At 37.1% G+C, this 23,055-nt stretch overlaps 1 protein-coding gene across 1 annotated transcript; it reads right to left on the reverse strand.

Annotated features, from left to right (window-relative positions):
• Nucleotides 1–598: 598 nt before the first annotated feature.
• Nucleotides 599–21,910, reverse strand: LOC140161916 (uncharacterized). Its single transcript, XM_072185211.1, has 2 exons — nucleotides 20,781–21,910; nucleotides 599–2,895 (listed from the first exon to the last, which is right to left on the reverse strand). The coding sequence occupies exons 1-2, from the start codon at nucleotides 21,697–21,699 to the stop codon at nucleotides 599–601; spliced, it is 3,216 nt and encodes a 1,071-aa protein (XP_072041312.1). The 5' UTR covers nucleotides 21,700–21,910.
• Nucleotides 21,911–23,055: the final 1,145 nt, after the last annotated feature.

Below are 23,055 nucleotides of genomic sequence, written 5' to 3' on the forward strand. Positions count from 1 at the left end.
GAGGTCTGCTTGTTCACTGTTGACAATGGGCGGTATTCAGTGAACGGCACATTTTCCTCTCTCTCGTACAGAAGCAAATCACTGGAATCCTAATAATATCATACCATGTGGCCTGCTTCGCGTAAAAGAGAGAGGACACATTGTTGGTAATACTCACGCTGACTACTTATCTTTGTCCTAAAATCGAGAAATGGCCCATAAGCATGATAAGTAGAAGATTGTAAATATTGCCAAGATTTTAGGTGAAGTTGTACATGTTATAAGTAGACCGATAAAGTGAAAGCATAGGAGGAGAGGGAATAACAACATCATGGACCGAGACGAGGTTACCTATAATCTTTGCAATCTTTACACACTATGGAAAGGTTGATATTTTCAAAGTCTTCTAAACAAAACCAAATGTTACTCACTAGTTTGACGGTGTCGCTTTTCATGGCCGAAAGCATCATCAGAATATTGATTGATGATCACATCCGGTTGGACGAATACAGTTGGACGAATATGTTTTTCGTCCATGAAAAGGAAACCGTCAAACTAGTGAGTAAAAGAAGAATTTGTATATTTATTTATCTTCAAACCTGATGAATCTATTCAGTGACTAATTGAAAGGTTGGCAAGACTTGTTCCCATTGTGGTCGAGATACACAACACTGAAGAAGTCTGAACAATCACACTCACCTTTTAGACCAATGTCAACATCCCCAGCTGGACCACTATTGTCGATGCTTCCATCACTAGATGACCTCCCATCACCCAATGACCTCGTGGCACCACCGTCAACATGCAGATTTGCAGAGACATCTGGCATGTCCATCTTGACATCTACACCAGCTTCGCCATTTACTTGCCCTTCAGCTCCGACTCCAACGGCTTCGCCATTTGCGTGACCTTCAGCTCCTACTCTTCCATTCGCTGCCATTGACGCATTCTGATCCTGTAACGCCCTTGCTCTGGCAGATTTGAAATGTAGTGACGGAAGAGTGAATGCTTTCCTTTTAGCTTTTGCTCTCTTCTCTAGTTTCGCCTTACGCTTTTCTTCTTTGGTTTTAATATCTAAATCAATGGCAATGTCTTTGGTTCCCAGGTTGAGGTCTTTGTCATCCATTTTCGCATTCGATTTAGGTGCGTCAATGTCCATATCAACAGATGGCACTTTGATACCATTTGCGTCGATGGAACCAGATGGCCCTTGTGCTTCAACTTTGCCATTTACTTGAGATATATTTACATCAGTGTTCAGTTGAAGATTGCCGTCAATAACTGGTGTATCTTTCACGATGGCACCACCATTGGCATGAGGTAAATTGAGATCTGCATCCTGCTGGAGTTCAATCTTGAGGGATGCATCTTGAATATCTACATTAACTTCAGGATTAGTCATTTGAATGTCTGTATCCTGTTGAAGATCGATCTTGAGCGATGCATCTGGAATACCTGCATCAACTTCAGGTGTAGTCATTGTAATGTCTGTATCTTGTTGGAGATCGATATCCATTATTGGATCCTTAATGTCTACTTCAAGATCAGGTTTTGTCATCTTGACATCAATGTCCAATTGAGGTTCAATCTTAATTGACGGATCTCCTATCTGTCCATCAACATCAGGCATCTTAGTATCTCCTTCTAGACGGATACCATTAACTTCAGACAAAGGTTTCGGTAAGCTTACATTCACATCCAACTCAAGACTGCTAATATCTGACGAGTCGACACTTGGATCGCGAGGCGGCTTCTTTGGTGCTTTCATATCTAAACTTGCACTTCGTTTTACATGTATTTCTCTCTTCACGTTTGCATCAGTCACAACATGTAATGTGGCTGTGTTGCCATCATCCTTCACTCCAGCAACCATTGTCACTTGAGGTCCATTTTGGATATCTCCATTTTGGGCATCACCTCCTATCAGATCATCTGTATCTAAAGACACATCTGCGTTTTTGCTGGTGGACGCCTTCTTACCACCAAACCACGGGAAATGGAAATGGAATCCACCCTTTGTATTTTTCTTCTTTTTATCGCCAACATTCGCGTCAATATTGCCCGTTGTTTTTACATTTACATTTGCCGAGGGAATTTCTACTTTGCTCTTATTGTCTATCTGTTCAGTTCCAGGCTGATCAATGTCCAAATTCACTTCAACGTTATCAGGCTTTACCTCGCCACCAGGAGGAACGACGTTCGTATCACCACCATCGCCATCAACACGTTTAGTGTGTGGCACTGACAATTCTACCCCTTTTGGGCTTAAATCCCTTTCTCCTGATTCTCCTATATCTAAATCAATACCACCTTCCAGGGATCCATCGGTATGTGCTTCCCCATTGGGTTCTTCGACGTCATTCCCGACCAATACTTTCGTTGACGCTCCACTGAAATCGATTTCTCCCTTAATACCCAAATCACCATCTCCATCGTCAACATCCTCATCTTCTTCTTGTATTGTATCAGAGTCATCAGACATGTCTCCCAGATCTAACTTTGGCACATAAAGGTCTTCGTCATCATCGTCTAACTCCAGACTGAAATTCATGTCACCACCTGAGCTATCTTTTCCACCGGCTTCTTCAATAGCATGTATTGTTTGCGCTATCTCTTCCAACAGCGCGGATGTAGAGTTGTCATCAGCTGCTACATCAACAGCAACATCTACATCAACATCACCTGCAAGGAAAGCATTTGTATCAGCAACAACCTTCTCCTTATCAGCAGTTTTGTCCAGATCAAGATCAGGTGGCGGTTCCTCTAGGATCAAGCTGGCACGAAGGTCTGCTTCTGCTATATCAGCTTCCATGAAGCCGATATTGGAATGCATTCCAGCCAGCTTCACTTCGATGGCATCCATGGCATTCATTTCGTTGCTGTTTTGGTCTTCGGTGACGAATGAATCAGAAATTTCTGTAGAATGAGAAATAAAGATATAAACAAAGTGATAAGCAATTATTTAAGATATATCACTGACCTTTTAAAGTGTGCTTAGGATGCTTAAAATCTGCAGACGTACAAATGAAAGATGTATTAACGTACCGGTATTATTTATCAATGAAATCACCGTGCATTTACGCAGCAGTTGCAACACGTCATGAAAGTATTGACATCTATGTTTTGAAACACAAACATTAGTCCCACTAAGACATTTGATATGATTCCAGAAGCTAACACACTTTAAACATGTTAAGGGGGTACTATTTTTGCATTATTCTCAAAATTATAGCGCATTGGGGGCAAGTAAGATATGTATATTATAGGGGCAAGGACTACAACTACTGCACTGGAAATTTTTTTTTCAGCACAGACAATAGTTGTGGAGTTACAGTCAAAAATGAGAGAAAACCAATATTTGATCAATAAATCAATAACTACTTGCTTTGAGTTGCTGAATTTTCATTACAGTAGTTGTAGTCCTTGCCCCTATAATATACATATCTTACTTGTCACCAATGTGCTATAATTTGTGAGAAAATTGCAAAAATAGGCCCAAAATTGGCCAGGGGTGTAGTACCCCCTTAAAATAGAACTTTTAAAATCACGTAGCAGAATGAACTTCCACAAGTAAAATATTTTGTGTTTCATGTGCTTACCCACAAATAACTCTTTGAACCGACTTTTTCTGGCAAATATTTTATGGACAGGTACAAGATGTGTCCTATTATCATTTAACCGATAAGGAGTGTAGCCAAAAGGTTATATGTCAGTATGTATTAAATATTAACCACCTCACAAAAAGAAAGTCCCCATGCACTCATTTGAATGGGCATAATTAAGACCAGTATTATAAGTATCACTAGTACAACCGTGACAACTGAAGCTGGTGTCAACTTTTAACATTTTCGCCAGCCCATAGGGCTGGTATCTAATTCTGAGATGGGATTTGTGTACACTAAAGATTAGCTAAGATTATAGCCTTCTTCTATATGTATGAATTGTTTTTTTTACTTCTTGTGGTGGAAATGTTTTTGATGTCTGCTAATTCGATTTGCAAGGAAAAGAAAGTATGTTTTGCCGTTTCAACGAACGAAAACGATTGAGTATTGCCAAAGTTATGTTTGAATTAATTATGACTTAAAAAGTTATCATAGGTTAGGCCTACACATATAAACATAAACTTGTTCAGCTATCAGCATATCAAAAAAATGACATGGTCAACAATTAGTAATTAGCGGGGAATGATCACTGGAACGAGGTCATATCAGTGGACTACTGAGCATAGCATGATGTTTGGTTGCCTGTGAGTGCATAATTGATATGTTGATAACAGATCTAATAATGTTGTAGAATCAAAATCTTCATTATATGGACCACATTGAAGTCAAAGTAATTATCTATCCTATATCCTGTATCGTTTTATGGATACAATTGACTCAAAATGTTATTGACTTTAACATCAGTTTTGTCTTTTCAACGGGAAAAATCCGATGGAAAATAAAGTTTTTAGGGGCTAGCTATAATATTGAACAATATATCCCATATTTTGACATGCACTTATAGAAAATAAATAAATTATTTTACTTTATAAATTATAAATGCTGTAAAATGACACATAACTAAAGTGAGGCCACTTTCTATCTTTTTTATTTGATTCATAAAATTACATTCAACAAAATGATTGAAGACTGAGAAAACACACAATGCAGACTATTACAGAATGGAGTAGGTAAGATGTCATGTCCATAGCTTTGCAGGAGTTTCGGACTAACAATCAACACATTCAAAAAATACAGTTTAAAAGTGAAGATTGTAGTGAATGATCAGTCCTTTATCATGTGCTTGCCACTATCTACTTTATAGTAAACTATACATTGCGAAATAATATAAAATCATTTTAAAATAAAATGTGCATGTAAGTTGAGTTTACATAGCGAATTAACTAACAACTGCAGTGTATTTCTTGATTTTAATAATAAGCATGGGTAAAAAGCAGTAAAGACAAAAATACAGAACAATTTGGAGTAATGAATTAAAGAGTTGACAGGAGATAGGAGTTAATGCTTTTTGCTGTTTCAGTGTGCATGTTCTCACCATTGATGGTTTGGTGAACTGTCATGTAACGTGGATGTAAGCGTGATCCTAAAAATGCCTTTCACGGTGACCCAAACTATTTACAAGACCTCTTCTGCATTGAGGCTGGCCTTCCCTTTTAAAGGGAATTTTTATAACAACTAGTATGGTACCAAACGTGAAGAAACCTGAACAATTTTAACGCATTCATTCAATAATTTTGTTTAGCGTTCATTCCGATTTCCTTTACAACATATGTTTGGTATTATACTACAGCTTGCCAAATTAGCCACACATTCATATCAAATTGATTTCAATGCTTTAAACTAATTGTGTTAAACATTACGTCCACTTACACGAGTGGGTAGTATCTTTTTGTGAGCTGTTAATATACAGACCCTTGCAACAACCGTGACCAAAATCACCAACTCTTTCAACCCAAACTCAAAGTACTCAATCATTCGCTGTTTCAATTCTATTGTTACTCTTGAAGCAGTTGCAAAAGCTGGAATTTATTGGTGTAATTAAACTTGACCAATAATTATTGTGAGGTACGACGCGTATTTTCAATTCGTGCTAAAATCAATTGTTGACATAAAAATTGTGACATATGCAAGATGCTTGCAAATGAATCACGAATTTATGTACTTCTCTCAGTCCAGTAAATTAATACGGGCGATAAAATTCATTATTGCTGTGGTTTTGTGGCTTTCGTATTTGATATCAGAAATTTATACTAGTACGTATACGATATAGGCGAGGCTTGCGATGCAGGTTGTCAACCCAAAGAATATTGTTGCTAATAGAATGAACCAAGGGTGTCCCGTACCTCCTCTCCTTTTCATTGCAAGTGCAGAAATGATGGCATTTTATTTTTTGAAGCCAGCGACTATTTAAGCCAGTGGCGTAGCCAGGAATTTTATTTTTCAGAAGTCGGGGGGGAGGGAGCAAGGTGACTTTCAGGTGCGTATGGTGTAATTGTAAAATATAGCCAAAAAGGCCAAAAAAGTAAACAATCCGGCAACCAGCATATATGGTGCCCTCTTCTCTCCCTTGCTAATAAGTCACTGCATATAAAAGTGTCACAGAAAATTGTATTCAGCAATTTCTCTGCTAATTATTTGCAAATTGCAACCGGCACATATAAAATCGTTAATGCAATGCATGATTATAACAATGACGCCCATTATTTGCTGCAACTTTAAAATGTCAGCATTTTAAAAATGAACCAGCAACAAAATAGTACAAGGACCATATTGTCGACGTTTCAGCTTCATTAGTCATATAAAACGGGTTTTGTGGGGTTCTGGAGATAGGGTAAAAGATTAATAACTTTCTGTACTTTTGTTAAAGAACCAATTTATGTATATACTGTAGTGTAGAGAATTAAGGCATGACTCACAACCCCTGCACGTAAATTGAGAACAGTGTACCAACATTGTTGAATTTATGGGCAGATAATCAGATTTATTAACATTAAAATTTACATTTTTGTATTGTCAGGATTAAAAACAAGTTTGTTTCCTGTACCCAAGCACATTTTGTATTAATTGGGAACAATTTTACCCCATTCGGGTTTTTTTTTTCAACTGAGAAATCAACAAAAATAATATTTTTAAGAAAAAATATTATGACACAATTAAATTGCTATCAAGATTTTTTCTCATACATGTTGTTTACCAGCAACAATTACTAAATATGATATGAAAATCAATCCATATTTTTTCTAAAAAACTATGACGTTCATATCTAACATACTCTGGCTAAAAATAAACTCTGCACTGAATTGAGGTATGTATGTTACATATTCTGATTCAACAAACTTTAATAATATAATTTTAAAAAATTCGCATTTACGCATTTAGGTTTTCAGGCCGATAGGAAACTAACTCGTATTTGAGCCTTTGTGTTTGGTTTGTAACAAACTATAACGTCTTGCACTTAAGGTTATTAATTATTTTAAACTGTTGTGATTTGGTAGTTCACAGCATCTTACGAATGGTAGTGAGCTTTGGCAAAATTGCATTGCTCAATTCATAGCGAGCGTGTAGAAGAATTAAAATATCACAGATATACTTTTATAGGTGCTGCGGTTCTTGAGTTACGTTGTGAAGAGGGCTGAAACAACAACACTTTTGTAAAACGTAACTAATTAACAACAATAAATTAAGCAAGTTTGCAGAGTATACGATTTGTAGAATGAACTTTTGCAAAACATCAAGGTGTTAATTTTCAATAATATATTGATCTAGATATTAATGAAAATCGTTTTTTAGGTTGCTTAGACCAACAATACCTCGTCTACCCTTAAAGAGCCTTTACACTTAAGTTTAAGACACATGCGCTAACATTTATATGAAGAAGCTATAGTACCAGGCTTTGAATTTGAAAACATTTTTGGTAGGTATCTCAGCACATTCGCCACTGGAAGTTATTAGTCTCAAACCCGGATAACGCTTAACCCTTAACGTCCAAATAGCTCTAATATTAAACGGACGGATATTGAACATACCAAATAATTAATATCAATATCAGTTATTTCATTATTATTTTGAATGTGTTCACTGCCTATAAGTGCATGCGCAGGAGTAGAAACTGGGGTAGTAATAGGCTACATGTATACATTTTGTAGTTTTGAAAAGGATTCTCTTTCACACTGAATCAATCAATGTCCCAGAAATAAGAATATCTCATCAATGTAAGGCCAAAAAAAGTGTTTGTTTGCCCAGACATGGGGTAGAAAGGAGTGGGTCGGTAGGTCGATTTCCTTTTTTTTTTTTTTTTTTTTTTTTTTAGATCTGTACATGTGTTGTAGCAAGTGGGGTAAGAGAAAATATACGACATTCAGCCTTACATTTTGTACTAATTGTGTCAAACTTTTAATGAACGTGTATTACTTGTTGGGAGAGAAATTAGACAAAAATAATGCATGCGCGCTGATGTCGATGTGTAGCGCAAGTGCATTATTTTGTCTAATTTCTCGAGCAACAAGTAATACGCGTTCATTAACCTATTTGAATTGTATTTCATACCCGAGAAGAAAAATACATGTGATTTTTGCTGTTTTTATAACAAACTATCACTAAAAATGTTGGAAATAGGACCAAATATATATGCATCAACTCGCCCGAAAAAATAAATAAATCCTATGCTATGCGATAGCGTGCGAAAGCACTGCGCGTACACAATCAATGTACTCCGCACTAAACTGCTTTTCTGATTGGCTCGCTTTTATATAGGAGTATATAAATGTATTTCAACCTTAGCATAAAAGTTTAACCTCTTTGGTAACAAAACCGGGCTGGAGTGCAAAATCCCAGACCATGTATGTACTTGTCATGCTTGGTTCTCTATATTGATGGCTAAATGGGAAAAATAAAAGCTGTGATTGCCAGGAATGTGAATTTTCAAGTGTCATTTGGCTTTTTTTGGGGGGAAAAAACATTGTTTTCTTTATTTTTATATCATTGTAAAAAAAAACACTTTTTTTTTTTGGCCTAAGGGGTCTTCCAAAATATGAAACTGTACCCCTCAAAACTGGACTTTTTGGCTCTTTTAAACTGCATTAAAGTAAAAACTGAGCCAGTTCTGTTTAATTTTAGTGGTTGTTGTTCTTCTTTGGCTATCGGTATATGCCACAATTTTACACGTAAGTAACTTTTGATAGCTGCAAGGGAACACAGGAGCACGAGACTTCCATTGGGAGAATCATGTCATTCACAAACGTCAGTCGCAAGAAGACGCGGTTCTCATGGATCTTCCTACATGTATATCCATATTAGTGTCACTATGGACCATCATAGCCTCATCCCAATGGCATAGTTAAATAACCTCAATGAAACAATCATACTGTAGTGCAAAATTTGACCTCAAGTTTCAGAGTATGAGTTTTTGTACCAAAATTTTCAAAGGTCATTCAATGAATGTGCAAAATGTATTAGGGTTAAAGAACTGTGCCTTGATAGATGAGCATGTTGTGGATCCTAGTGTATGTCCATTATTTAGCGTGACTGACTGACCTTATAAACATTGGGTACCAAAACTCATTTACTCTAAGAAAGGTCAAACAAAATTTTTACTGATGATTGGTGTCTATCATTGAACTATGTCGTTGGGTATGAGTGTATTTTGCCTGCAGCGAGGGACACAGCAGGGTTGGCCTTATCGGGTCACTCTCTGGTATTTTGTGCAAATTGCCTTCTTGTTTATATACAAGGGGATTAAGGCTAGTCTGTCTCTCAGTCTTCGCAATATTACCGTAAAACAATGTACATACATGAATGTAGTCTTTGTAGTGACATACACTGGGCCATATGGAAGAACAGGGGAATACTTAAATTTTCGGTTACGGTTCGCTATCTCTAAGGTTCGCTATCTCTAAGGCTCGCTATCTCTAAGGTTCGTTATCACTAATTACGAAAAAGGTCCGCTATACCTAAGGTTCGATATCACTAATTTTGAAAAAGGTTCGGTATTTCTAAGGTTCGATATCACTAATTTTAGATAAGGTTCGCTATCTCTAATTTTAAATAAGGTCCGCTATCACTAATTTATTGAAGGTTCGCTATCTCTAAGGTTCGCTATCACTAATTTAAAATAAGGTCCGCTATCTCTAATTTTAACAATCCCGGTATCCCTAAGGTTCGCTATCTCTAATTTTAAATAAGGTCCGCTATCTATAAGGTTCGCTATCTCTAAGGTTCGCTATCTCTAAGGTTCGCTATCACTAATTTCAAATAAGGTTCGCTATCTGTAATTTTAAATAAGGTTCGCTATCTCTAATTTTAAATAAGTTTCGCTATCTCTAATTTCAAATAAGGTTCGCTATAGCGGTCCTTATTTAAAGTTAGAGATAGCGGACCTTATTTGAAATTAGAGATAGCGGACCTTATTTAAAATTAGAGATAGTGGACCTTATTTAAGATTAGTGATAACGAACCTTAGTTATAGCGAACCTTAATCGAAATTAGTGATAACGAACCTTAGAGATAGCGAACCTTAATTAATTAGGGATAGCGAACCTTAAACAAAATTAGTGATAGCGAACCTTAGGTATAGCGGACCTTTATTGGAATTAGTGATAACGAACCTTAGAGATAGCGAACCTTCAATAAATTAGTGATAGCGGACCTTATTCAAAATTAGTGATAGCGAACCTTATTTTAAATTAGCGATAGCGAACCTTATTTTAAATTAGTGATATCGAGCCTTAGAACTAGCGAACCTTATTCTAAATTAGTGATATCGAACCTTAGAAGTAGCGGACCTTTTTTTAGGTATAGCGAACCTTTTTCTCTATTAGAGATAGCGGGATTCTGATCTCCATAGACTTTACACGTTAGTGATAGCGAACCTTAGAGATAGCGAACCTTAGAGATAGCGGACCTTAGAGATAGCGGGATGTCACCAAATTTTCCCCTGAATATGGACCCAGTATAAAGAAGAAACAAACAAACAAACAAACATGCAATTTATACGATTCATCATTCAGTGTTTTAAATGGTCTATGCTTGTATGCATATTAATTTTGATGAATGAATGACTGAATGAGTAAAAGAATGAACGAATGAACGAAAGAATAAATAAATAAAGAAAGAAAGAAAGAAAGAAAGAAAGAAAGAAAGAAAGAAAGAAAGAAAGAAAGAAAGAAAGAAAGAAAGAAAGAAAGAAAGAAAGAAAGAAAGAAAGAAAGAAAGAAAGAAAGAAAGAAGAAAGAAAGAAAGAAAGAAAGAAAGAAAGAAAAAAAGAAAGAAAGAAAGAAAGACATGATGCAGTCATGTCTACAGTAGAATTCATCTCGACCTTTGCAGGACTTAACCCCATTAAAAGCTATTAAACCAAGATAACACTCATTGAAACAGCTCAACTGATTAAATCGGATCTTCTCTGGTTGTGCACAAGTGACTGTTTTCATGTGCGATATCACAATAAAGCTGGTATTCATAGCTTCAGTTGGGTAACCGATTATAAAGGAAACGAAAGGAAACAATGTTATGTGTGGCTTTGTTCACGAAATCAGACAATGTCGTGCTTTTGTAAACCAGCATTCTTGAAAATGAGCAACATAATGATTTTTGACTTAACACGGTTTAGAAATAATTTCTTCATATTTTTGGTGTTATCTGTCGTTTACATATCCTTCCTAAAACACCAAAGTACGAGTATTTCCAAACATCTAAATTTGCTAAAATTTAGGACATGTTACAAAACTATATTGTCTAGAATTTTAGAAGAGTACTTTTAATATTGGCCGGTTATTTTTCACACAGCGACGTTAACTAGGCAATGTACTATTACCTATAACATTAACTAAAACACCAAAGTACGAATATTTCCAAACATCTAAATTAGCTAAAAATTTAGGACATGTTAAAAACTATATTTTCTAGAACTTTAGAAGAGTACTTTTAATATTGGCCGGTTATTTTTCACACAGCGACGTTAACTAGTCATATCCCCATACTGTTAACGTAGGGCTATTTGTAAAGGTCACGCGTCAATGGGAAAGAGCACTGTGTATTATTGTGTATAGGAAAACGGACAGTAACTGCAGTATGAAAGAAAGAAAGAAAGAAAGAAAGAAAGAAAGAAAGAAAGAAAAAGAAAGAAAGAAAGAAAGAAAGAAAGAAAGAAAGAAAGAAAGAAAGAAAGAAAGAAAGAAAGAAAGAAAGAAAGAAAGAAAGAAAGAAAGAAAGAAAGAAAGAAAGAAAGTTACAATTGCACAATATAATACACGCGCTTCGCATTGATTTATTACAATAAAGTTAAATTCTGGGAGCTAAAGCTGGAAACGGGACGGTCATTGGCTCCATTTTGCCAGTTCGCACGTTGGGCGAATTTTACAAGACGTTCCAGCTTCTAAAGATAACACTACTTTCAGTGATTTTATCGATATCTACCTCTTTATGACTTTTTCATCCTGGGCACTGAAGTTCATATCATCGCTGGAAATCACTTTACACATGTATTAGCTTTTTTTAAATGTGTGAAATTATGACGATGCAATACGATTGGTCATTTCAAGAAAATGTTAATTTTCAACAGGACAGCATCATCACTGAGGGTACGGCCAATTCTTATAAGTTCATTTTATCGAATAAACGTGACCAATCCCTTCTCGTCACCAACAAAAAAAAGTAAGTCGGATCTATTTTCAAGCTCAGCGTGCAACCTGGGATATATCAACAAGCTCCTCACTTCCACCCAACGGCCATGTTATTAAAATAGCTAAAAAACTATTCATTTTTACATCATACAAAGTTTACAAACTCCTAATTCTTTAAACATTTAGTACTCGTATATGTTCACCTCCGTTTTTTAGTGAACTTTTAATTTGGAATAACCAAAAATCATATAATGAAAATGTAATAAAGGTGACTTTGGAGGCAAATTTAAGATTTGATATCAAGGCCTGTATGCGTTCCAGCAACCAGTATGATTTCCAGCAACCAGTTTTTGAAAACAAAAACTGCTCCGATTTAAAACTACATATAAAACTATGAAAATTCGCTGTACATGTACCAAATGCTGAATTGAATTCCTTTTAAACATAATTTCCATTTTCATCCTGGAAATTCTAATTTTTCTGTAATGTTTCACATCATCCCTTTCTGTTTTTAAAATATCAGGATAAGATTGTTTATTTGTTTATTTCAAGAAGTTATAACTTTTCTAGGCCACCATCATCAGGGTCCGTGGGACCAGGTGAGTATATGGTGCATGTGACCAATCCCTCCTCTTCACCAAAGAAAAAAGTAAGTCGGATCTATTTTCAAACTCAGCGTGCAACCTGGAATATATCAACAAGCCTCTTACTTCTGCCCAACGGCCAGTCGGCTACGTTATTTTCTAGGTAAAACTATTCATTTTAACATACAATTTCATTCTTTTAAATTGTCCAACAAAACAAAATTATGAAGATTAATTCTATAGTACATGTTCACCTCTATTTTAGTGAACTTTTAATTTGGAAGAAACAAAAATTATCATAAAAATGTAACGATTGCCGGTCACAAGGTGACTTCTTGGGACAAAATTTAGATCTGATATCTGTATCAGTATTCAGGGGTTAACTGCGTTTTTGATTGTTGATAACAACAGAATGCTCCAATCTAAAAACATCATATAAACCTAAATGAAGATACACTATTCATCCGTTTTTTCCTTTTTATCATAACATTACAAAAAGTTTCATGATTTTGGAGATGATAATTCTAATTTTCTTAAAAATAGTTTTCTAATATTACAAATTCTTCCAGTATCTGCATTGTCTTGTCATCTGACAGAATAGGTTAACCCTGACACTTGAACCTCGTATTTTGTTACCATAATAATTATCTTGTTGAAGGCAAAACAAATCACATCCAGCCCTCCACATTCCTATGGTCTAATTTACCGTGTACAATAAGTAGTGCTTAAATCTAAAGATATCAGATAATTTGAAACCGCCTTAATTGCTTCTTGGAAAGGCGTTGGTTGGTTATAAGGGAGTGACGGTGGTGGTGGGAAGAGCTGCAGAGTTTGACCCTTGGGCGTGAAAACAAAAGAAGCTGACTTCTAAAAGTATATTATAGCAGCAGGTCTACTCATCTCACAATGCTGTACATGTAGCATCATTCAAACTCAAATGGTCCCAAATGGTATAACAAATCTGAACCAATCTATTTAGTTTATGAAAGTTTGAATGCAATCGAGGTAAAAACAGGGATGCGACAGGAGGGCATGGGGGCATTCCCCAGAAATTAAAAAAAACTGCAAATCAACAGCAACTATTAGGCTTTGCCTCTTCCCTGGTTTTGTTACTCCATGTCATAACAATAAACCACTGACAAATTTGTAGCAAAAAAGGAAAAAGATTAAGTAAATTGTCCAATTTTTAACCTCCCTCTGATTTCACTTAGGCCCCATGCCAACCCCCTCCCCCCTGGAAATATCCTCGTGCTGTCACAGACTGGCTACAGAATAATTGTATGCAGTATAGCATTAAATGCACCTTGTCAAGTCAGCCGATCATAGAAAGACATGACATTGATGAAGGAGAGGATTGTCAACCTAAAAAATATGTAAGCTTGTAGAATGCACCAAGGGTGTTCTGTACCTCCTCTCCTTTTCTGTGTAAGTGCAGAAATGATGGCAAAATCTATAAAGACACTGAGCTGAGAGTGAGAGCGTTAAACATTGTTCAAAAATTATCAAAAACTTTCTTTACCAGAGCAAATTGTGATTCTTGTTTTTTATTGTTTAATAGCCAATAAACCAAAACATATATCGAGGATGTGAATTCTTTTGCAGTCCAACTCAACTCGTTGTATGTACATAAAGAAATACACATCTTCAATAATTGTGAAGTCAATTCCCGGAGCCAATAATACATAAAGTTCTTCTGAAAGTTCATCCTGTATGCATTAAGGTTATCAATTATTTTAAACTGTTGTGATTTGGTAGTTCACAGCATCGTACGAATGGTAGTGAGCTTTGGCAAAAACTGCATCGCTCAATTCATAGCGATTGTGTAGTTGTATATATCATGTACTTTTATAGGTGCTGCGGTTCTTGAGTTATGTTGTAAAGAGGGTTGAAACAACAACACTTTTGTAAAACGTACATAACTCATTAAAAACAGTAAATTAAGCAAGTCTGCAAAGTATACGATTTGTAGAATGAACTTTTGCAAAACATCAAGGTGTTATTTTTCAATAATATAATGAAAATCGATTTTTAGGTTGCTTCGACCAACAATACCTCGTCTACCCTTATGTTAATTGCATTATTATATCCGAATCTTTACATACGCACGTAACGCACATAGATATTTTCCAAAGCCATTGCTTTTGCGTCTGGTTTCTAAGAACAATTAAAACTTTATCTATTCAATCGACGAAAACTCATTTTTGGGCAATATTTGACACTAAATTCTTGGAAGAAAAAAAAATGAAGTATTTGAATAATATTGCAGATGTGCATCAAAGATAGAAATTTTGTTCATACTTATGCTAAGGCGCAATATAAATTCCGTTTATTGTATTGTTTATTGTAAATTGGACTGCATGGGTATTAAAAGGGCATTTCGTGATCCACAGCCTCATCCCCCCACTTTTCTCAAAAAAAGTTGAGATTTTTATATCACTGGAAACCGCTGGCTACATAATGTTTATGTACAAAATATTTCTTGCAGATTAATTCGTTTAGCAAAGATATCGTGAAATTTGAATTTCGTTCTGGTGCACCAGAACGAAATTACAACGCATTGTCTATGGAGCAGTGTAATACACATAATCATGCATAACTCGCAAACGCAAAATCGGAATCAACTGAAATTTTGGGAATATGCTTTTTCGTGGATATGTACTGAAAAATGTCATAAAAAGAGGATGCTAGGATCACGAAACACTCCTTTAATAAGTACGGCATAAGTCATTGTTAATACGCTATAAAGACTATTACGGCGCGGATATGTCTGAATTCGTCATAGCGTCCGTATCTGGAATATTACCAGATCGCGGTACACCGTCATACGTAGAACCGACCGTACTTTACGTACGGGGGGGGGTGATTGGGATGTGCATGTAAATAAAAGTGGGTGCGGGGTTGTATTTGTGGGATGGTTGTCAGGTGTGAAGTCAGTGTTTGTGAGATGTATGAGGTTGTGAAAAGCTGAAAACGATTATAAATTTTTGAATGGAAAGTAGAAGGATTCTATGAAGAGTGCGTCAGGGGTGGCCATTTTCACCAATGTGTTTCAGTATATCTGTAGAAGCAGGAGATATGGCAGTCTCAATGGGTATTCAATCAGACCAATGCCCAACAGATACAACGTCGGTACATTAAAGGCGCAGTTCAATAACCTCCGTTTAAAAATCAAAGCTAAACATTTGACCTTAAGTTGTGGATAACGAGTTTTAGTACCCAACACATTTAAAGGTCATTTATATAAGTATACACTCACTTGGGGTTATTAACTGCGTCCTTCTGGATGAGCATGTTTAAAGTCCTGACCTATTAGGAAGGTGGTTTGCAAAGGTTTGGTCGTAGTATAAGCAAATAATACTTTGGTATAAGCAAACACACGAGTAAAATAAACGAAGAGGGGCGGGAGCAGCAAAAGTATTTTTATCGGAAGTTTGAACAGATGAAGTTTTTGTTTTAAATGACATGATATTATGAATGCAAGCAATGTTGACGTCAAAGTTTGTCAAGTTGTAATCAGAAGTGTTTCATGCGATCTCACCTATGACACGTTCACATATCAATCATATTATAGTCTGATTACAGATTCACAAAAAGATATTCTATACTTCCCATAATGCATTACTCCTATTTCAATTTTCTGTACTGATTTGTTACATACTGCAGTTACTGTCCGTTTTCCTATACACAATACACAGTGCTCTTACCATTGACGCGTAACCTCTACAAATAGCGTATGTTAGAAGTATGGGTAATTGCCTAGTTAACGTCGCTGTGTGAAAAATAACCGGCCAATATTAAAAGTACTCTTCTAAAATTCTAGAAAATATAGTTTTGTAACATGTCCTAAATTTTTAGCTAAATTAGATGTTTGGAAATATTCGCACTTTGGTGTTTTAGTGTATGTTATAGGTAATATATAGTACATTGCCTAGTTAACGTCGCTGTGTGAAAAATAACCGGCCAATATTAAAAGTACTCTTCTGAAATTCTAGAAAATATAGTTTTGTAACATGTCATAAATTTTTAGCTAATTTAGGTGTTTGGAAGTATTCGCACTTTGTGTTTTAGGAAGGATATGTAAACGACAGATAACACCAAAAAATATGAAGAAATTATTTCCAAACCGTGTCAAGTCAACAATCATTATGTTGCTCATTTTCAAGAATGCTGGTTAACAATAAGCAGACCATTGTCTCATTTCGTGAACAAAGGTCCACATACCATTGTTACCTTGTGTTTCCTTTATAATCGGTTACCCAACTGAAACTATAATACCAGCTCATTGCGATACCGCACATGTAAAACAGACACATGTGCACAACCAGAGAAGATCTGATTTAATCAGTTGAGCTGTTTTCAATGAGTGTTATCTTGGTTTAATAGCTTTTAATGGGGTTTAAGTCCTGCAAAGGTCGTGGTAAATTCTACTGTAGACATGACTGCATCATGATCTAGTGCAACATAGGTCGATAGTGACGAAATATACCTAAATGAACAGAATACATCCAGCCGGGACATCCAGATCTTGTGAAACATGTTTATCGCTGTTCTTCTCCACCCGACTCATTAGCTCAGTATAGGTAGAGCATTGGTCCGGTGATTCGAAGGTCCCAGGTTCAAACCCTGGATGGTCAGTGAAACTTTTTCACTGGCTGTCATGTGGACTGTGGAGACTTGTGTTAAAAACCTTTCTCATAATTCATGATAATGTTTATTTCTTAACTGTACTATCGACCCACTATCGACCCATGTTTAGCCAGTCTATTCTCAAAATGCAGGCGGCGTAGGAAGCGCAACACGTGACGTACGAGGCTGGCGAAGATACAGGGCTGACAGCCCCATTTTAAATACACGGTTAGCAATTACAAATGGAAAATTAACATACTTGCAGTGGGGTACACGGTCGTACCCCGACGGTTTTAGAGTAAGATAATTTTGCTTTGACACCACATAACAAATTTAGAATTGTTTGTGACGATTTCATGATTATGTGTAATCTAATGGCGACCTCAAAATTGGCGATATCGCTTCCATCACCGCCTGCAAAATGAAAACAAAGAGAACTTCATGTTGCGTGGAGATGCATCATGTCACAAAGGATTCTGGGAAGTGTGTGTTATCTACTCTGACAGAATCACATACAGACATCTTAATATCATATCTGTATGCTCAAATTATTTCGAAGTATTGTTTTCTTAATAATAACCCAGCTTTTGGAACCGTTCAGATTTCTAAACTACCAAGTGGTGTTTGGACAGCAGGTAGGGTCATATCATAAAATGAAAGGGTCAAAGATCAAATGTTATCCTTATGATTGCTGAATGCTGACATACGTGTTTCCACGATCATTGTTAAAGTATCGCAAATATGTTTTAAGTTTTTTTATTATTATTATTATTAAAACTGGAAATTAATAGGCCAAAGTACAATCAAATACGTTTGCTTTATCAGTTGGATCATGGCTGGATATAAGTAGGTCTGTAAAAGTAGAGACAAACAAATAAATAAACACATTATTGGTTGCTATGGTAACGAGCATTGGGTTTCCACAATCCCCTACGGGTCAAGTTCATAAGGTCAGCATACCTGGCATAGTAATGGTTTCATGAAGTAATCTAAATCAATTGTGATGCTTTGACATTGACCTAAATGCGTCACCTATAAACGTGTGTGACCACATGTAGGCAATGTTCATTTGGTGTGGGTGTGGGGTGTGTTTGCATCACATTGATTCCGAGGACTCGAACGGAGGTCCTCTGCCAACGAAGGGATCAGATCATAACATACACATGATAACGCGTTGGAAACAGGACGTCCGGTGTCCTGTGGCTATGATTCGCTACTCCCCATCCCCTTGCTTTTTGACTTTCCGAGGATTTTATATTATTTGAGGAATAAGTCTTGTTTACCGACCTATATAAATGCGTCACCTATAAACGTGTGTGACCACATGTAGGCAATGTTCACTTGGTGTCGGTGTGGGGTGTGTTTGCATCACATTGATTCCGAGGACTCTCTCTGAACACGGGTCCTCTACCAACGAAGGGGTCAGATCATAACACATGACGTTTTGGAAACGGGACGTCCGGTGTCCTATGGCTATGATTCGCTACTGACTACTCCCCATCCCTTTTTGACTTTTCGAGGATTTTATTTCCGGTGTTTGATAAAGTCTTGTTAGAGCAATCCGACCAACCAACATGACCAAGGGCCTTCGGAAAACTATGTTGTGTGGGGGTGCGTGATGTGCCAGGTGTAGGGGTGCGCGGGGTGTGGGGTTGCTGTGCGGTGCGGGTAGGCCATTTCGCGGTGGGTGTGTACTGTGTTGGAGGTGGGGTGGGTGTTGTGGGTGTGTCGTGGCTCGTGGTGTGTGTGCACTGTGTTGGAAGTGGGGTGTGCGTATCTCTGCATGACCTAGATCCATCAAATTCTGAAGTTGGGGATAGTCTTGAAACTTTCAGGTGGCCGATCCTTCCTTCGCCATATCATGACCATGTCTCTCCGTTCGAGGTTTCTATCACTCTCTATTATACGCGTCTCTATCTGTGTCTAATGTCTCTGGCTAGATCAAGACTCTCACATCCCTGGCTAGATGGACTCCTTGCTTGATAAAGGCCTACTAATATGCAATATTTAGGCGTTAATGCGCGTGTAGGCAGCAGATCAGCGGTATCTCAACATACGGACCAAACGTGTTTTCATACAGCAATACAAATGCAAATCATTCATCACACCTGATATACCCTGCCGATATGTTTCCCGAACTTCCGAAGGCTTTCCACCCCAATGAACACTTGGCAAGACCTCAAAAATACAATTTGCCTGATGATATTGCAGATTATTGCTCGTAAACATATTCCAGATTGACTGATAATCAATAGGGCCTACTTAGTAACCAAAAGTTGGTCAGCACCCAATTTTGTATTTTCATAAACCACACATAAATTTCGCAACAACCTGCTGCAGGGCCGGGTCGACGGATCCCAGTTGGCATGGTTGGGCGTTCACCATGTACACCTATACAACATACTTGATCTAATTTCTTGACATGCTGAATTTAACGAGGGATCAACATCTCATCATGAGATCAATGCCTACTGCATGCCCATCTGAGTTTGTAAATATTAAAAGGTATTTTGCGAGTTGCAACTCGCACATCCACACCCGGGATCCACACCCGAGTTTCAGTTGATATAAGAACAAAAGCATTCGCTACTTTGTGCAAACAGCGGCCATTTATGTGTTATAAGTGTACATTTTTATGACCATATTTGGAATCAGCATAAAAATGCATTAAAATGAGCACAAACAAGCCTAGTATTGGTTCAGTGGTTCTTGAGCTAGCTCTTGATATTTTGAAAAATATCTACAAACAATGATTTCAATAAAACCCGTATATTTTGCACCACCAGCTACCAGGATCTCAAACCTGCGTAAGTGCGCATCTGCCAGCAGGCCGCAGGACGCAGTTCTTTCACATGATTTAACCCAAATATATATTTGTATACATGCATAGAAAGTGCTTTGAACCTGAGATAATTTTCAGCAATGTTTTGTAAATTCATAAAATTGAAAATGTAATTCACCTTCGTTTGGAAACGAGGCCAGTTTTGTGATAAAATGTACTCGACTTTTCCTGCGTTTGATGGCTACCTACTGCAGGTGTGCCCCAAAGTTTATAATTGCATTGCTAGACAGAACAAAAAGGATTTCACAATTTGCTAGAGACAATTTGAAAGAAAGCTACAATGCAGTATACTTTACAAATTACTGCATGTTTGTTGACAAATGTGCACAAAATCGCTTTAATCCCTCCGGCTGTTTATGTGAACCATATATCGCACCCGCCCATTTTCATGGTGCACAGGTAAAATGGTATAAAGTGGGTGGAATATAACTCATTTCTACATGTACATGATGTAAGACCAAACGCTCTGGACCATGGGACCAAACGCGTATTATAAACAAAAAAACATTCACCACAAACCTGCACCAAACTGGAACTCATTTCAGTTGATTGATTTTAATTTGTGTATTTTATATAGTTTAGTTGTTATAAGATTAAGAAAAACTATTAAAGAAACATTTAAACCTACCTTTGGAATCTTTGGCATCCAAGAACGGAGGAGCCGCCGTATGATTCATCCCACTCGTGCCACCAATGTCAACATTCACATCTACACCTTCACCAATACTCTCCTCAAGTCTTGTACTATCCGCCTCTTCCTCTTGTTCATTGAACCCCGTGTCTCCAGAGACAGCAAACCCTGTCGACACTGGAGCACCTGCCGTGGTAGTCCCGTTATCAAACTCTCCTCCTTGACCCGTAGCAGCCATATTTGCCCTTGCCTCTATATTACCACACCCACTTATATTAACATTCCACTCTGGTTGCTCACTGCTCACTTGATCACTTTTCATTCCAATTTCGCCTTCCATTCCATCAATTTTATCTTCCTCTGGTCTTTCCACATCTTTATCTTCCACTTTCACTTTTTTCTCAGGTATGTCATCTGACCCAGTTGAATCAGTCGCAGCAACAGCATCATGACTTGTCTTCTTTCCTTTACCACCAAATCTAGGAAACGACAGGTGCAACCTCCTCTTTTTCTTCTCCCCTGATTTACCACTTTTCCCTCCTACGTGTCCTTCCAAAGTCAACTCCTCATCCTCAGAAGATGACACCTTCTGATCATGTTTAAGTTGCTTCTGAGCATTACTCTCTTGCTCCACCCCAGCTCCAGCACCAGCACCGCCACCATCTGCATCTTCAATTTTCACTTCCGCATGTCCACCACTTGAAAGTTGAATACCCCTCGATACCTCCATGTCGGAAACAGGTTTCCTAGCGGAGGTCGAGGAAGGGGAATCACCTCTTATATTGCCCTGTAATTGCCGGTAAGTCCCAGGCGTACCTGAAGTAGGTGTCTCAACGTTCGAATTGACCTCACATTTGCCTGACGAAGATGACGACGGTGACGCAGTTGTCTTCAATTCTACAGATATCGATGTCATTGTCTGTTGTTTTGTTTCAACTGAATTGAAGACACAAAACTTGTTAATTAACTTCTAAAACTTGAAAAACTGAAAATCATCTCATTTCAATGATCATACAACAAGTTTCCATAGTACAAGTTCCATAATATTCCATGTACATATCCATATCTCGGTATAATATCACGAATATTATTAATAACACCACCAGCCTTGATTCTACTCCATACATCCCAATGTTATTATCCGTTGGCTCAGTGCGCTTGGTTAGCTTTCTTATTTTACGCACACACCCCTCTGTGCTTCGCTACTCATTTTCACTACTCCACGCGTGAAGTTTGGAAAGAGTTATTAGACTCTTACGCATGCATACTATACTTTAGATGTTTTGAAAATAGAGGGCACTACATGTAGGACAGCAGTAGTTAAAGGGACATTCAGAGATTTTGAGTTGAAATATCTTTGAACAAATTTAGTTTTGACATTTTCATACAGTGAGGACAAGTAATATTGCTATGTCCACTCCCATGAATCATTTATCATTTAGTGTGTCACTGACATCACAGACATTAATATAATTATACATTTTATTGTGAGGCTGTTATTTTATCTAGCATCAGAAACATGAGAGAGAGAGGTAAATTGCATGAACACAGCGGTTCACACAAAATCATAGCCATAACCCTATCCATGACACAAACCAACATAATAAATATATATAGTACCCTCAAGTTTAGAGTATAATATAATAGTGCTGATAAAAAAATGATCTGATAATTAATTCATTTATTTACTTATTATATTTGGCAAAAGCACGCGGGCAATACCCAATAGTGCTCAAAGAGCCCTACAACGTTTTCCTGCACCTTTTTAGGGCGTAATATAGAAAATGTGCCCAAAACATCTGTGCCCCAAATCGCTTGCCCCCGCCCCTTTCGACCTGCCAAAAATCGCATGCCCCCCCCCCCTTATTGGCCTGCCAAAAATGCTTGCTCTGAAAAATCTTTGCCCCCCTATAATTCACCATATTGCGCACCCCCTTTTAATATGTTTAAGGCGCGTGAAAGTCGATTCCGAGTTTATCGTCCCCCGCCCGCGTCACTTTTTGGACACCAAAAACACCCGCGTCAAATTTTCAAAAATGCCAAAATTATTCATTATTTTCAAAGTATCAGTGTTTTCACCAGTTTTAGCAATTGGAAACATATATTTTTGTTTGTAAAACATATAAATTTATAACTTGGAACCAAAACCAGGCTCTTTTTTAACTTTTCTAGTCCCTACCCATATAAAAACATGTTTATAAATAACATGTATGAATCAACACTCACTTTAGGTCAATAATGAAATCTGATGAAATAATGAAAAATGAAAAAT

The sequence above is a fragment of the Amphiura filiformis genome, chromosome 10 (genome assembly GCF_039555335.1).
Source record: "Amphiura filiformis chromosome 10, Afil_fr2py, whole genome shotgun sequence".
Classification (NCBI taxonomy): Eukaryota; Metazoa; Echinodermata; class Ophiuroidea; order Amphilepidida; family Amphiuridae; genus Amphiura; species Amphiura filiformis.

Coding starts and splice junctions, on each gene's coding strand:
- LOC140161916 (XM_072185211.1), bottom strand. CDS start 21,699: ATGACATCGATATCTGTAGAATTGAAGACAACTGCGTCACCGTCGTCA. Junction 2,896..20,780: donor GGATGCCAAAGATTCCAAAG/GTAGGTTTAAAT, acceptor CTCATTCTACAG/AAATTTCTGATTCATTCGTC.